General features: G+C 37.6%; 1 protein-coding gene across 2 annotated transcripts in view; it reads left to right on the top strand.

Moving 5' to 3' along the window:
• LOC139696257 (ubiquitin carboxyl-terminal hydrolase 8-like) overlaps positions 1-17,868 on the top strand; it is an 87,858-nt gene that overhangs the window by 67,609 nt on the left and 2,381 nt on the right. For both annotated transcript variants that reach the window (XM_071594940.1, XM_071594941.1), the window contains exons 13-18: positions 9,804-9,919; positions 11,897-12,011; positions 12,613-12,717; positions 13,185-13,439; positions 14,975-15,108; positions 16,919-17,143. In XM_071594940.1, coding sequence (XP_071451041.1) covers positions 9,804-9,919; positions 11,897-12,011; positions 12,613-12,717; positions 13,185-13,439; positions 14,975-15,108; positions 16,919-17,143 — 950 coding nt within the window. The remainder of the gene's footprint in view (positions 1-9,803; positions 9,920-11,896; positions 12,012-12,612; positions 12,718-13,184; positions 13,440-14,974; positions 15,109-16,918; positions 17,144-17,868) is intronic.

The raw sequence follows: 17,868 nt of genomic DNA, 5'->3' as shown, positions 1-17,868 counted from the left end.
TCCTTTTGTTGGTTATAGTCGAATCCTATTGTTTTCTTTCCTGTTGTCCCCTCTACCCTTCTGTTCTTCACTACTCGTCATTCCCTACGTTTTCATTATGATTCACGAAAATTTACAATTCCAATTTTTAAAAGATGGTTTTGTAGTTTAGCGAGCATGGTTGTAACCGCATGCACTTTTTGTCTCGCGTTGATTCTCCCGTAATTTTTTACCCAAATTTACATGTAACGAGTTCTTTTAAAGTTTCAAGAAACCATGCTATATTTGAAGGATCTCAGGCTTTCCCGGCGAATAGTATTCAGGAATTTTTCTCGGGTTTCCAACCGGGTCAGGTTTCGGAGTACCGACGTTTCGATGGCTGACTCTGCCATCGTCTTCAGGGTTGAAGTGCAGAGCATGGAAATTGCCGGGTATGCTCTGCACTTCATTCCATGCTCTGCACTTCAACCCTGAAGACGATGGCAGAGTCAGCCATCGAAACGTCGGTACTCCGAAACCTGACCCGGTTGGAAACCCGAGAAAAATTCCTGCATGCTATATTTGTGACACAGGTATATTAGACTGAATGAAGCGGAGGAGAAAATATAGGAGTTGAGAAATGGTATGTTGCATTGTGTATTCATTAATCATCTGGTATTTTTAACAAGACCAAAGTCCTGATTTCGTCATATTTTTCGGAGGATTTTAATTTCAATAATTTTATTCCAAAAGCGACAACTCATCATTACTTTGCCACTTAGCCCTGTGATATCAAGTCATATTTCATTCGAAATTCTAATTGATATTTTACATGTGTCTAAAATCGGTCATTTCATTCGAAATTCTATTTGATATTTTATGTGTCCAAAATTATATTTTCGTGTAAAAAACCAAAATTTTTTAAATGTACTACTTCTAACGTTTTTACTTTTTTCTGGATCTAAGATCTGGTTTGATTCCCAGTTGAGGAAGGGTAGGTGGTGGGATGTGGCGGTGAGTTAGGGTGGGATGCAATCGAAGAGTTACTTCGAAGCCAACCAATGCTTTAACAAGTTAGGCCACGTCATGAACTGGTGTCTCGTCCCTCAAGAGTGCAAATTCGCACGAGCGAAGCACCGGGAGGTGTGAAAAATGTGTCGGGCTTAGTTCTCATGATATAATCGAGCTGGCGGGCTTGTCGCGGCGAACGCCGGTGACGCGAGGCTCTTCCGCTTGGATTCCTTACGGTTACACCTGCACGCGTATGCAGACCGCATTGCGCCGGAGTAATCGGTGTGTAATAATCGCGAGGCGCGAGAAAGTTTAATCTTACGCTAGTGTGTGTCGTACAGCTGTTTCCGTGCAGTTATGTGGACTCCGAAAATCCTGCGGCGCCTTTAGCTTGCTTTGTTCTCCACAGTTATAACCGAGCGCGCACGTGTGCAACCCTTTTCCTTTCTTGTTTACTAGCCGACGTGATTGGGGACAGAACCTTGAAGGAGTTTGAGAAATCCAGAAAATCTCAGGGAGTAGGTAAATCGTGAAAATGTACGGGAAATTCCCAAAGAATTGCGCTCGTGGCTAATTTTGCGAGATTTTAAAGAAATAAGTACTCATTCCCAAAGAATTGCGCTCGTGGCTAATTTTGCGAGATTTTAAAGAAATAGGTACTCATTCTTTATGAGTTAAAGTTGAACTCATCTATCCAAATGTCGTTTCGAATTTTTAATACTTTCTGTAATGGAAGCATTTTAATTGATTTTATGGTCCGCCTGCAGTTATGCCATGATTAAGTCTTGTCATCGTCGTCAGTGTTCTTCAACGGGTTAGTGTGACGCTGCTGGTTCCGCTCTCCTTTCTGTTAGCGATTTCATATTTATTCGCTTTAACGCCTCCGATTACCTGATTTTTCACCCATTCCGGGGTATTTTTTTCATAGTTTTCCCTATTCATTTCCCTTCCATAGCTGTCTCCAGGAAACAGTCGTGTTTCAGAAATGCCTTATACTCATATCTCCCTTAGAGCTTTTTCCATACATCTTCATCTCCTCACATCATTATTCTTCGAAACTTCTTCTTCAACTTGCTCCGTCCATTTTAGTTCCATGCTTCTGTTGCGTCATATTTCCATTTAAATCAATTTTCTTAGCCTTGCCCTCTACACCGTCCATGTCCAACATTCTTATAGTCTGGATGATGAAGAAAAAAGAAAACTTGGATGAGGGGTTTTATGATGTCCGAGAGATTTTTTTCTTGCGCTCTTTCGCATTGCCTCTCTCATTTTTCCCATTTTTCTGCCGTAGGATTAGAATGACAGTTTGATACCGCCTGAAAAATAAAACAAAACTAACCAAAATTAATCTTGGTATGGGTGAAAATTGACTCATAACTCAGGGAAAATCTGATGATATTCAAAATAGGAAGTATGGAAATATTAGGGAATTTCCAGTTCGGGTTTTAGTCGACACCAAGGGCGGGTTCCGGTTTCCATATGAAGGAGGCGAACTCCATTATCACCCTCCTCTGTGGTCGCATTTTTCTTCGCCGGTCATATTCTCTGAGAACTTTTGTCCGACCAGGAAGAATGGCCAAACTCCGCCACTCCAAATCGCTTCTTGCATCACCGGAAAGGAAAAAAAATCTTACACGACGGTGGACCATTTGGTTTCGCGTTGACGAAAAAATAACTCTCCGACGTCACGGAGAAAGCGTGGGGTTAATAGCTCTTGGAGTTCAAAAGGTAGATCATAATCCTCTTTGAGGAAAATGCGTCCTTTTTTTCACAGTTCCGGAACCTTTGAAATTAACGTTAATTGCTGAACGATTATTTTTTGCAAGGGCGCGGTCTTTTCTCTTTTTAATCTTTGGTGTCCGGTTCCGTTTTTGGAATCCGAAATCCAACGACCTTGCACTCTTGTTAACGATATTGATTAACCCCGCAGGCAGAGGTCATTCAGGGGTGAAATTAACGGTCAAGGGAGGTTGACGGAAGCAGGGAGCATGAACGCGGCTGAATTAAAGTCGGGATTACCCTTATATTACTAAGCACTATCTTATTACAATTGCGTTGACTACGATTACGGGAGGTGATCGACTAGTCTTTCAAACCTTTAAAAGGGAAAAACGAAAAAAATAAATTATGGGAGAAGTACGCCTTGAATCGGGCAGAAATGTCTGGTGCGCAGGAAAAGGAAGAATAATATTCGGAGCTTCCTTTGATTCTATAAATCCTGATTTACTAATATCGTATTGAAATTGTAGGACTTGATTTGTGAAAATGGTATCCTGTACAATATTTTATAATTATTAAAAAGTTAGACGCTCATTTAAAACATCGTCTTCGTTTTATTCTACTATGAAGATGTCGAAAAAATCTTAAAGTTTTTTTTCTGATAACAGGTAAAATTCCGATAAAAGAATATATTTATGAATTATTTTAATTTAAAATATTAATAATCTGCGAAATTATCAACATGTAGCTTACCATGTTCATGTATTAAAGCATCCAATCAAGCTGATTATGCTTCTAAAGTACTTTTAAATAATTCGTGGCAGTCCCTTATAAACTGCGTCTAAAGATCCCATGTGTCAGTTGGGAGTTTTTAGGATTGGGGTTTAACATTACAATAAATGTTGATGTACAGGTAACCTGTAACTTTTGGGAAGTATTTTTTTTCGTATTTTTATTAGATATCTCTCGAGTTTCGGTTGAGGGTTTCCGGAGTATTTGTGGCATCAGGTGTCTTGATATTCGAATTTGAATTCACACGTTTCTCGAGTTTCATATCAAAGGGAGTTTTCTTTTTTCCGGGTCTTCAAAATATTCTGCTTCGAAAGGTCTGACCGCACAAAACGGCGGCTTGTTATGTATGTGCCGCTGATAAATACAGCATTAAATCCTGGAAATTAATACAGGATAGAGCATCGAAATATTTTTTATTAACAAAACCCAGAACGAGTAGTTTTTGACCGTGGAAAAACATTTTATTGATCGTAAAATGTGGAATCGATGGCTATCAGAAACTATATAATCGCTGGTGACCTAAGCAGTAGAATCATTGTCTTTTTGAAATTAGATGAGATTAACGCGTTACTTGTAGGCATTTACTCTTAAAGAGGGAAAGTTATTTTGGGAAATATATGATATGGTCATCGCAGTGTGTTTGGGTGACTTGTGCGGTTTCTGGGCTACTCAGTGATGCCGGATACGAATCTCTATTGTCAGCATGGGAAGTTTTTTCGTAAAGTACTTATTAATTTACGACAAAATGTGACGGTTTTCCCCTGTTTTCAACATGAGATAAACCCAATTATAACCAACCACTTTAAGCTTGGATTTGGAAAAATTACTCAACCAAATTAACGCGTATTATAGACAGCAGGGAAAAGAGTCATTTCAAGCCTTTACTGAATTTCGATTATGACTTGAAATTAGAGGTAGGGAAAGGATGGGGTGAAGAAGTGTTATGCTTAGGATATAGGAAAGGAAGACCTAGAAGTCGAGGGAGCGCATGTGACAGAATTTCCTGTTGCTGTGTGTGGGAAGGATTTAGACTTAATATAATAAAAACAAACCGGAGACCCGTCTGTGTTATGTCATCCAAATAATGGAAATGACAAGCTTTAAAGGAAAAGACGTTTATTATATTAAATTCCCAGCTTCTTGTAGTCACATTGTAGTGTGTTAGTTTTAATTGTACTGTATAGTCATTGAATTTTAACTTTGTACTGACATCTTATTCTCAGTTAGTTTCGGTAGGTGTTGTGGAAATGAATAATTGATATTACGCTTGTCGAGAGGCAAAATTGAAATATCAAACAGTTTGGGGATCCCAGCTGCCATTGGTAAATTGAAAATCGTAATAAAAATTTGATAGAAAGGTCTAGCTCTATGACACGTAGTCTGACAGAGATAGTTTTGTATATAATCGTAATTACTCTCCTGGTTTTAAATTTGATTCTAAGGTAATTTAGAATTAGTTAGATTTTGGGACGGTCCTTTGCCACTATTTTGCACCATTTATCGCGTTTGCTTCCTCTTCCATGCCCTACCTAGTACTTCGTACCTTCCACTTGCCTTCATGACGTCCAAAAAGCCTATTTTCCTCCTCTCTCCTCCCCAGTCACCAAAACTGTTCCCTTCTCTCGCAGCCTACTGCTCTTTCTAGCACCACTTCCAACCTCCTCCAATTTCGGATTTCAGTTTTTTTAGTCTTATTTGCTCATTTTTCTTCTTAACCATATCCCAAAAGCCTTTGATCTACGCTCATCCTCTTGCCTCAAATACTAGGTTTTGTATTTATACAGCGCTCCGTATTAAAGTTAATATTAATTTTTTCTCTAAACATATCATAGATTCCCATCTTCTTGCAAATTATTCTTACCCCGATGCAATTCTTCCCCTAAAGTCCAAGCTGTAGCAGCTGTATTTCACCCGGATGGCCTTCTGACGTTTCGTATTTATTTTATGTAGTAGAGTAAGTGGATATGGCTGAGTAATAAATGAAGTTTTTAAAGTTTAGTACCTGTAAATGAAGAATGGTTTCGAATTTGCAAATTGATGAATGTATCATCTCAGGTGGTAATGTGGCCCATCGTTTTTTGCCGCTCTTTTATTGTTTATCAATTCTTTCGAAATGCGAACAATTACTTCATCATTGAAATTAAATTTAAAATTCTTCGCCTTTCCACATAAAAAACTTTTATTTTATTATTATTTAATTACTATATCAGATATTTGTCAGTTTTTTCCTCTCTTGTGCATACTTTGATGTCCAAGTACCTCTTAATAATCCCCTTGTGAGCCCATGGTTTATGTAAACTGAAATATATTTTCGATATTATTTTTTTTCTTTTTTGCGATTGAAAAAATGTCGTAGTTGTCAAGACTAGGTAAATAGCTTCGTGCGGTTCACATCTATGAAAACTAAAATGACCACCTCCACATGCGGCCGTTTTGAAAACATTTCTAATCAGCATTTATTTGCTGAAAATCTTTGTATTGCGTGTTATAGTAGATGTGTAATGTATGGTATGTGTACTACATTTTATAACACTGTAGTTAACATTTTTAACCTCAATCACGGATGTCAGGATACAGAACATGTGGACGTTGGGTGTAAAATGCTAGCAGAATTTTTGCGAGTTTCATTTGAAACGGCAGAATTGTTAAATGTTGACATTTTTTACAGTTCTAATTACCCTAATTAAGTGATGCCAGTCATTGATTTCTTCCAGTTCAAGTTTCCAATTTCTGTAATTTAATTGTAAAGCCAACTGCAATTAGGTTCCTAACTTGTGCGTGAATGAAAACCTTCGTGAAAATCTTATCTCAGCATTGCTATGTTTTGATAGTCACGTATTTCCTTTTTATCAGATTTGTTTTACGATGAATTCGGTCACCCCGAAATAGAATTTCAATCGTGGCGCGTATTACTTTCCGGCTGCGCGTCGTATTCATTAATTCGCGAACAGTGTCGATTGGGATCAGCTTGCGGCAGTGTACGTCATCGGTTAACATTTGCGTGAGTTCACGTGCTTTCAAAAAATTATTTTCGATTTGGAGACATCGTTACGAGCAGTGACACATGAATTAACGGTTGCGCGAGTTTATATTATTGATTTAAATAACATATTCTGCTATCTATTAATGAGAATGACGATAAAAATATATTTGGCTTGAAAATGACGCAGTGCGCCGGAGCGCGTTGTGGTTAATTGAGTACAAGCCTCTTTGGAGTAATGAGAATTTTTTGTTTTATCGTAGAAGTCTATAATTAGTAAACAAAATCGTAAGTTCTCCTAGGCCAGACACTCTGCTTGTATTTTTTCTATTTATTTTTGCAATTTGAACCCTGAAATCGTAAATGCGACAAAATTACCTTTTCGAGTCGCAGTCTAAGGATATTGCGGTTAAAGGATACTAAGCTAATCTGTTTATAATAATACAGTATGGCTGACCCCAATAATTAATTTTTTGTTCATCAAAATAGCGGGTTTTTTTTTCGACAACCGGTACTTTGTTCTTAACCGTATTTTGTTCAAAAGAAGTCTCCGTCGACGGAATTTTTAATTAGCATTGCTGTTGAAATTTTTTTTGTGCATTCGGATATATTGTGGGGTTAGTAATTTGGGGATACAGGGTGCTTAAAACGGCTGAGGACACTTGAACCGTGAACTCCTTTTCGGAAAATCCAGTGGGAACCAGCTTGACGCTCGTGCAAGCTGGCGATATGAAAATCCGTGACCTTATCGTTTGCCGACGAGACCTCGGCCCATTTGTCCATACCGTATCTTGTGTGTTCGAATTTTTTTCTGTTTAGATCTTGACTTATGTCAAAACTCATATTGACCGGAGGATACAATCCCGGCGAGAGCGAAAACACTCCCGATTCCCCTTTTAGTTTCTCGGGCTCTCCGTGTAAATAAAAGAATCCAGACGCGAAAGAATTCGTGACCAGTATTGATACCATAGTATTCAATGGGTTTACGTCGGTAGGGACACATTCAATGAGAATAATCAATTAAAACAACTGGTTTGCATCCAGTCTTACCAATGGGAGTGCCCCTTAAAGGTTTAATACGCTTGGGTAGGTGCGTTTGCTCATTGCTTAAGCCTTTTCAACCGAGTACTCTTTACCGCGATCAATTTTGAAGATTGTGTGGGAAAGGCAGAGATGCCCCTGGAAGGGAAAAGACGGCTCTTTGGAGCTGAAATCGTGTTTGAAAAGTCGCGGCGAGTCGACTAAAACTCTTGAGGCAATTTCCCACGAAGGAAGGGATGAGTCCTAATCAAGTTTTTTGCCTCCAGTTTGTCACTCCATTTGGTGTGAGTGCTCTCTCTCTCTCTCTCCCCTCCCCTCCCCAGTGGCCATTGAGTTCCCCTCCCCTCCCCATTGATCCCCCCTCCCTCCACTCCCTGACCCCCTTACCCCTCCACAACCTCCCCTCCCCTCCCCTCCATCCTCCAGCCTCCCCTGCCATGGGGATCCCCAATGCCTTCAGTATTAGTCGTGGTTTCATTCGGAGGAAGATCCCTGTGGATAGTCCCTCCCTTGTGTTAGCCCGAGAAGCTGGAGTACCCCTACTCACCTGTGTTCATTTTAACCCCCCTAGGCCTCAATGACATTGTTGCGACCAAGTGTAGTGTTGATGCTGCACAATGGTGTTGGTGTCCAAATTTCGCATCATACCTACCCACTCCCTCTTGTGCATCCCTCTTCGAAAGGTGAATGTTCTATGATTATAACTTGGCAAAATCATAATATCCTTGCGTTGTGTTAAGTATTTGTTTGTGTATGTTTTTTATCAATAAAAATTGATGTGCGGGTTGATTTATCATGCACTCTATATCTTTAAATTCATGTTGTTTGAAAAACACTGTTTTCAACCTTGTTTTGAATTCATGAGAAAATATAAGTTATCTACTAGGAGTACGTGGTGAAAGTACTGTCGAGTTTTTTCTGAGAATTTCAGCATTGGTTAAAAGTTGAGGAATGAAGTTATTTCGGTGATGAATTGAGGCTGGATTGGAACTTAGTGCAAGAGGAGTAAGCAGCATGGCAAGTGGCTTCCTTGCCAGGGAGTGAAATTCCTTGTATTAGGGATATCAACCTAATAAATTTTTGCATGAAGTTCTTGAAAAAGCATAATGAAAATTTCAGTCGAGGATAATAATATTTGACTTGTGCTTTAAACTGCATAATTTTTTGCTATGTGACATTCACATGTATTCACTCCTGTAGCTGATTAGACAACATTGGTGACCAATATTACTGAATACTCATTAAACATTTTTTGTTACTTTTAATGACAACACTTGAAACTTTTTCTTTGTACTGAGATTCCATAATCACTAGCAAAAAGGCAGTAGCATGACCTTTTGAAAACGTTATTCACCATGAAGTTGGCTTCCCAAAATTTCATTTCTCCACTAATCCTACATTTGTAAATCTGGGTATTAATTCAAAGGTGGGAAAATGTTGTGCAAAATGACTGATCAAAAATAAATTTTTGATGAACCTTTTGAGGATGCAAAAATTTCAGTATTTACTCGTGAAATAGTTATGAAATGGCCTATTATGAAGAACTCTGTGCAGTATTTATTTAAGAGAGCGCACTAAAAATTTTGACTCAGGGTCCCTGGTTTAGTTATTCGCTACAAAATACTTCATCTTAATATTTTTTGTATGCATGTTGAGATACAGTAGGTTCTGGTTAGTTATCCAATTTGAATATTCTCAGGGTTATTTTATTAGAAATTCAGCAATTATTGGACAAAATATATGGAGTTATAATGTTGATCAACATTTTTTGACCATCAATGGTAGAAAATTCTTTGTGTGGTACTTGAAATGTAACCAAAAGAGATATCTTCATTCAGTTTAACATTGGTGACTGTATGGCTTATAAATCTTGCTGCTTCTATTCATATGAATCTCTGAGGATTACCCAGAAAATTTCTTATGCAGTCCTTCCTTCCATTTGAATTGTTTCCTTGAGGGTATAGGAAAAGGGACCTGAAAGTAACAAAAATATTTAGCTAATGAATGGGATTATTCTCTTTAAGCTGTGGTAACATTAAGAATCTAAGAAAAAAATGTATTGTCTTGAGGGTGGTCACTGAAATTTTAATTTCAACGTATTGTGTACTTGGAAATGTTATTCTTTCCCAGTTTTGAATATCATGTTACCCTTTTGCCAAGCTTAGGTCATTTCACAATAATTTTATTTAAAGTTGAATAGGCAGTTCCTTTTTTCATTTTCAATTAATGCTGTCTCTTCAGCATTTTGTGTGTCCATATTTTAAAAAAATCCCGTATTTTATGCTGTCGTTTCCTTTTTTAGGGTCGTGGCCTAACAGGACTTCGTAATTTGGGTAATTCTTGCTACATGAATTCCATCTTGCAGTGCATCAACCACACAACCAGCCTAGTGAAGTACTTCTGTGATGGACAGTATAGGTAATTATTCAACTTTTTTGATGATCTTAAATTTTTTTTGCATTTTATCAACGAGAAAATTAATATGATTGCTGAATCCTAATCTCTTCTAAATGTATCCATATATTGCTGTTTTATTAATGAGATAGTTTTGTGGTATTCTAATTGATTTATGGAATTAGCATGGAAAAAATTATTATAAATACCTAATTATTTATTGCTTTGGCCGTTTGGGATCTAAGATGTGATTCAACAGTGTCAGTTTGGCGATTGGTGCTTTCATTGCTCTTGACTGAAGCATGTATGGTGTCGGTAGCATTGATTAACATAAAAAATACCTATATGTTAAGTAATGAATGATGCTTGGAGGGCATCTGACAAAAAAATGGATTTATTTCTCCACTGGCACAATCTCATATTTGCGTGTATGACTTGGGTAACTATATTATAAACATAATAAAATTGAGATTGCTTTGAAAAATACAGTTGTGCTCCTGAATCACCCCTGTGGATTCTCTGGAAATTGTGATGGTACATATTGCTGATATTTAAAAAAAAAAAATCTTTCCATGCTAAGTGACCTTTATACAAGGGCAGTCTTTTTTTTCAACCTCCGATAGGCCATAACTGAAGGACAAGTGAGTATAAAAAAATTATTTTATCATTAATAGTTATGTACAATTATGGTTACTTTTCGAAATAATCATCTTGATGGATGAGGAATTCTTCGTACCTGTGGATAAGCTTTACAATGCCCTCTTAATAAAATGTTGCTGCCAATGAATTTAAATGAGTCTTGACGTTGTCTTGAAGCTCCTCGTTGGTTTGGAAGTGCTGTCCTCCAAACCTTTTCTTCAGTTTAGGGAAAAGATGGAAGTCACTCGGCACTAGGTCGGGACTGTATGGCAGTTGATCGAAAATGTCCCATTGAAATTGCCCAAGGAACCGTTGGGTTGCACCAGCTCTGCGAGGATGGGTATTGTCATGGATCAGAACAATTGCAGAAGTCAGCGTGCCTCTTCTTTTGTTTTGAATGGCTCTTTACAAACCACAAAATGTTTCACAATAAAAAGCTGCATTAATCGTTGCCCATGCATTGACTCTAAAATCAACACACCTTTATGGCCCCGAAACATGGTAGCCATAACATTTCGATTGTTGAAGGTTTGTTTGGTGAATTTGCGTGCCTCCATTTTGTGATTGTCAATTTGTTTTGGTGGGCCTTAATGAATCCTCGTTTCATCTCTGGTCACAATTGAATTCAAAAAGTTATCTCTTTCAGTGGCATAATGGTCGAGGAACATCAAAGCTGAAGCCATTGCGTGAGTTTTGTGGCTGTCAGTCAACAGTTTTAGGACCCAGCAAGCACAAATTTTTTGTAATCTAAATGTTCCGTAACGATAGAGTACCGAGAAGATTTTGAAACTTTAGGAAATTTCATGGACGAAGTACCTATGGTAAACCCAAGTTTTTCTCTAACCTTTGTCAACTCGTTGAACAAGGCTGTCGTGGCAACAGACTTGTGTCCTTGACCCCGCTTCATCATGCTCATCACTTTGGCCATCTTCACATTTTCGATGACATTCATGCACAACATCATCAGTCATGAAGTTTTCTCCGTACAATTGGCTCATTCTTCGATGAATTTGTGCGGCACTATTCCCTTTTGCTAGCAGGAAACAAATAACGATTTGCAATTCACACTTGGTGGGAGAATATTTAGGTGTCCATGTTTATGTGACTGCTTTTACTGACAATAAGTAACCATAAGTGTACATAACTGTAAGTAATAAAACAATATTTTAATGCTCACTTGTCTTTTTTTATGGCCCATCACAGGTTGAAAAAAATACCACCTTCGTATAATGATGACATGCTGATTACTCCTGAAATTGATGATCATTAAGCCATAAATATTCAATTTAAACCTATTTTCGCCTCTTTTTGGAAATAATGGTATAATATATAATTGGAATAATTTTTCCTAAAATGTTTCAGGGAAGATGTTAACCGTAGTACAAAGTTGCGTGGTGAGGTTGCCGAGGAAGTAGCTGCACTGGTCCGTGCCCTTTGGAGTGGAGAATATCGTTCAATTGCATGCAGGGATTTAAAAGTAAGCAGTCATTCTATTTAATTTGGAGCACTATAAATCTTGAGAGTGATGCTGGGTGTTCATTAAAGGAGCAAGGGGAAGAGATCAGGTTTTGCATAGAAAATTTAACATTTATAATTGTGGAATTTCCTATCTAATTCAATATTTTATTTACCATTCCTTGCTTTGCACAACACTGGTGCCTCTTTTAGTGGGGCTAATGAATTTCGTGAGAAAAATCCTCATTTACTACTAAATTTGAGAATTTTCCCAAATTTTATTTGTAGCAATGATAAATCATTTTCTCTCTAAATCCTTAGTAAATATTTCCACTTAAGTTTCTGTATTGAGCATTAAGATATCACAATGTTTGGTGGTACGCTATCAGAATAATACTATTACTGGAGTATTTTCTATAATTTTGAGTTCTTTCAATTTTTTGTTACTTTTATTTGATATTGGGCACTATGTTTATGAGCTAGACCTATAAGCCGAAACTAAGTCATTTACTATTTTTTTTACTTCTTCCTTTGCTCTAAAAATACTATAAATCCAACAAGGATATGAGGAAGTGTATTCTTTTGCATTTGTGTGTTTAATGGAACTGCTTGGTATATTTAAGGGAGTTGTTGGCATGCACAAGAAGGCATTTGCTGGCCATGAGCAGCAAGATTCTCATGAGTTCCTCACCATATTGATGGACTGGTTGCATGAAGATTTGAATCGAGTAAGTTTATGTATTTGGTAAAATAATTAGTGTGTAAATTATTTATACAGTAATATAATGGAAGGAATCTTACTCAAAGGAAGCATTAGTTAAATTAATTCTATTAAAACTATTCTTCTTGACTTCCAAATTGTTCAATTGCATTTTGGGAAGATAATATAACACCTTTGAAGTTATCTAACTTGTCATGATGACCTTCCCTTCCAAGAAAATGAAATGTATAGCTTACTTTAATTCTAACATAAAGTTACTTTTCATCATTTTTAAGGAATTTCCACATCCAAAATATGTCTCTCATGTATCTGGTGTCTTTTTAATAATTTAATAATGTTAATTGGGGCAGTTAACACCTTGTTTTTTTGCCATTAGGTGCATCCTACTGTATACATTAGGATAATGGAGGGTTTGGTCTGCTCAGTCTTCGAGAAATGATTTGATTGGCTGCCTTACAACCTCTTTTTTACTAGGCTAGTCATCGAGCCAACAAGATGGGAAACAGTCCATCTCATCAGCCTGCACAGAATGCCTCCGGTCCAGAAGGTGCAATAAGAGCATGGAATGACTTCTGCCACCTAAATGAGTCCCTTGTGCTGCATCTATTCTATGGGCAGCAGGCATCCACTGTGTGCTGTTTGCAGTGTGGCGAACAATCTGTGACCTATGAGCCATTCTCCAACTTGTCACTGCCCATTCCTCCCAATGCTACTCGCTGTTCTCTTGCCGTGAGTAATTTACTTATTTGGATCTCAATAGAAGCTACTTCAATTTTCAGGGTGTCTCCTGATCTATAAAAAAACCCGGCTAATGGCAAATGTTGCTCTTTAGGATAGCTGAGGTCTTAACTTAGGAAATTTGGTGGCTGTTCCAGCAAATCCAACACATATAGGAAGCAGCATTCGATCATCTTTTTCCAATGTTTGACAGTTCAGTACAGGTGGGAAGTGTATTTTTGGCATTCGATCTGAGGACTCAATTCAAACCTTGTTTATGTCTCTGGACATCCTCAATTTCACCCAATTACATGGCAAGTTTAAGTTCTAAGGTATACTATTTTTGTCTGACAGACTGGTCGCACCAAAAGTTAAAAAGTCTGCTGCTTCTTAGCGTAATCACCCTGTAGACATTCGCATGTCTTCATGTGGACATACGTGTCTTCACAATTTCAATGCCAATGTACACCCATCTTTGTGTTGACATACTCGTCTTCACAATGTTGATGCCATGATTCCATGGCTGCCAAGAGCACTTCTGTAGGGATCCATATCACCCTGTGAAAAAACTATCTAGTACATTCCAAGAAACTGCGGGAGATGCCGAGACAGTAACTTTTAATGGAGGTAGATCCAGGTTTAAATCCTGGTCAAGGTGAATGATTTTTACACTGAAATTTTTGCATTATCTGGTACATGGCTGGGATTTTTTGAGTTTGTCGTTACCCAATATTTGGCCTTCTTTGAACTGTTGTACTCTGAGCTGCATATTTTTCACATCTTAAGCACCATTGTTGCATGCCTCAATCAGATGGCGATGAATTTTGATGGGCAACTAAACTCCACTAGTGGAAAATATGGATGGTCATGTAGTTCTTGTGCACTAAAGGATGCCATTTTAAGTATTGAAAATGCTTCTCACACTAATGGCAGCTATAAAAATCCTGTGCATTGTATGTATGTAATCCTGTGCCTTGCATGGTTTGTATACATAATGACTGCCCGTATAATTTATGCTCAACCACACTTTCAATCTACTTCCAGTCCCTAGAAAAAAAATTGGGTGACCTTAGAACTTGAATTACTCTTCTTGTGTGATTTTTTGGGGAGCATACCCTCCTGGAAAACCACAAGCATCTTATGGTAAGGGATTGGCTGTCTATCCAGAATTGTGATTTCACAAGCAGTAAGGCTTATAATGCATCAATAATTTTTTTCCCGGAGATTCAGTTTTGCTTTTTCTTGGCATATTCAGTTGGAACTCAGAGCATTTGGCCTTCAAGATGTATCTGGCTGGAACCTAATGAATTTATAAGTCCTTTTATTACTTTTTCAAATATACATTTACTTTCTTATGTAATATTTTTAATAAATGTCACCACAGGGTAATTTCTTATATAATACAATACCATCAGCCTGAAAAATTATGAAATCATAAATGAATATTTCTGTAACCAGCTGCCAGTGAAAATTATGTGCTGTGTTTATGGCTGATTGACATGTATATGAACAACTGGCTGTATGACATTTTTTGTGATCTTTTTTAGGACTGCATGTCTTTATACCTCAAAGGGGAGCACATAAGTGGTTGGAATTGTCCAAAATGTAAGGAACCTAGAGATGCCAGCAAAAAGTTTGATATTTGGATCCTTCCACGAATTCTAGTCATCCATTTCAAAAGGCAAGTGCTATTTCCTATAAATAGGGTTTTAATTTAACTAATAACCTCAGCACCATCTTCATTATACAGTTGACTTTTTTAATTAAATGCTTTCTGGTTTCACATCTTATTTTTAGAAATGGAAGTGTGGAGAAAGGCATGCTTTTGCTATCCATTGACATATGTTATAATGAGGCATCCTCATGCAAAGTTACAAACGAATTATTATGAAAATGCTTATGCACACTAGATTAATGTTTTATAAATAGACAAGCTCCAGCTAAGACTTTTGATTAAACGTCTAGGATAGAACCATTATGTCACTTGTTTTATTTTAGTTGGTTGGTATATCCATGGGCTAACACTTTGAGATACAGGGTAAGCATTTTCTATTTTTATTATTATTAAAAATGCTGAAAAATAATATAAAATGGGTATTTAATCAGTACATCATTATCTCAAAAATATCTACTTGAAACCAGTCATAATTTCACGTTGTGATAACAGAAGTACCAAAAATAGGATACAAAATTATTTTGAATGATTGATTGATGATCTGTAAATTACTATATGATTATGTTGATATTGATAAATTATGATATATGACAATATTTCTTACCGAACTGCTTTTACTGATAGCATAACTGATTAATAATAGGGTGAGACTATATTTGACCTGATTATTCATAGGATGAAACAGAGTACTAGTAGTAGAAGTAGTTATTTGTGCCGGTGAAGAACAGCCAAGATCATTGTCACTATTATACGAGGGTCATCCGGAAAGTAGTACCCGTTCGTGCCGCATGAAGTGCTGACGACGCGAGTAGCCGCTGGACGAGGTCAGATAGCTTCAGTGGCTTGTCTGCCTTCTCTGAGCCAAGTTGCGTGACGCTAGCATTGCCTGTGTTGTTTCTGTGATTGTTTACAATGTTTAAAAAAATTGAGAACGCCGCCAGTTGTGAAGTGAGGGCAGTGATTAAATTCCTCAATGCAAGAAACGTTCGCCCATGTGATATTCATCGCCAATTAAAGGAGGTGTATGGAGACAATGTAATGGACGAGTCGTCTGTTCGGCGGTGGTGTCGCAACTTCAACATGGGGAGGGGGAACACACACGACGATGAGCGTTCGGGGAGACCGTCTGTCATTACAGACCAACTGGTGAGCTCAGTTGACGAATTCGTGAGGAACGATCGGCGCGTCACAATTGATGACATCTGTGAGCATTTTCCCAATGTTTCTCGAACAATTGTTCATGAAATTGTTAAACACCATCTGCATTATGCAAAAATTTGTGCAAGATGGGTCCCTCGCGTATCTCAATGAGCTGGCGGCGAAGGACTATGCAGCAGGAATACAGAAACTTGTCACACGTTATGACAAATGCCTTAATTTGCTTGGAGATTATGTTGAGAAGTAGTTTAAAGTATCCTCTTTCAAATAAAATTTTTTATGTTTGTTAATATTTACTTTTGTGTCTTTATTTCACGAACGGGTACTACTTTCCGGATGACCCTCGTAGATAGGTGGGTAATTTAGTAGGGGTAGGATATTCGGGGATTGGGGAAGTGTGGAGAGAAATCTGATTCAGGTGCATAAAGTTGGAGCTCCATCCAAAGGAATTTTCAAAAACCAATTGCACATAAAAAATTTCATTTTATTATAGAAATGTCATTTAACAACTGCTGCTGCTACTAGTTATAAATTAATTTTAATCAGTATTCAGCTTAAATGCCTTGTCTTGACCAAACTTATGTTGGTGGGTCTTTGTAAAGCAAGCTAAACATTTTCTGGAGCATTAAATTAATATACAATGCTTTTATTTACACAGGTTTACAAGTGATGGTTGGTGCAGGAAACGACAGACAATGGTCGACTTCCCCCTCGAGGACTTGGATGTGTCACAATGGGTTGGCACTGAGGTGCTCACGTCAGGATACAATCCAGCCCGCAAAAGAAATTCAGTCCTTTACAACTTATATGGAGTGTCCAACCACTATGGCACGATGGATGGAGGGCATTACACAGCTCACTGCAAGAGTAGCAATTTCAATAAGTAAGCATTAATTAGCATTCAGGGAATCTATCTCAAATGATTGAGTCACATTTTTTGTTTCTCTTCACATTTTGGTACCAAATTAATTCCTGGAAATTCAGTGCATTGACATAATATAGTTGTATGCAAGTATTGATCTATATCTACTGTAGTACGCTATATCCCATGGGGCAGGAGGCAGCTACACTTGATTGGGCATTAGATAAATTAGATATAATCTCATAAAATGTTGTAAAGGGGACTTTTAAGAATAAGTTTTTCACTCTTAGAGGCTGACTGGCTAATTAATACTTGATCATCCAAAAACCTTACTGATTTTTATGAATGAACCAATGTTATGGATCTCCTTCCTCTTTTCACCCTAATCTCCAATTATTTCCATGGGTCTTTTACCATTTCTTCCCAACATACCGTGAAAAGAATGGGTGATAATGGGCGCTGCTGTCTTATTCCTCTTCCTAACATGCCCATCAAGACTCTCCAACTGCCACACACACCTAAACAATCTGAGCTGTACAGTTAGCGGATAAGCCACTTATCCCTCAATTCTATTACTATCTAATGTAATTAATTCATTAATTCTGTGCTATATGTTATATTGAATGGATTCTCGAAATGTACAAAACAAATACATCCTGATATACTCTTTGTGCTCTTCTCTGTTAGTGACCTCATTACTATGGCATCATATGGATCGCTTTCCTTCCACATGAGATCAGTATATC

Source organism: Hetaerina americana, unplaced genomic scaffold, assembly GCF_022747635.1.
Source record: "Hetaerina americana unplaced genomic scaffold, ioHetAmer1.1.p SCAF_7, whole genome shotgun sequence".
Lineage (NCBI taxonomy): Eukaryota > Metazoa > Arthropoda > Insecta > Odonata > Calopterygidae > Hetaerina > Hetaerina americana.
The sequence above is the reverse complement of the archived record's forward strand: the minus strand, read 5'-3'. Positions and strand labels throughout refer to the sequence as shown.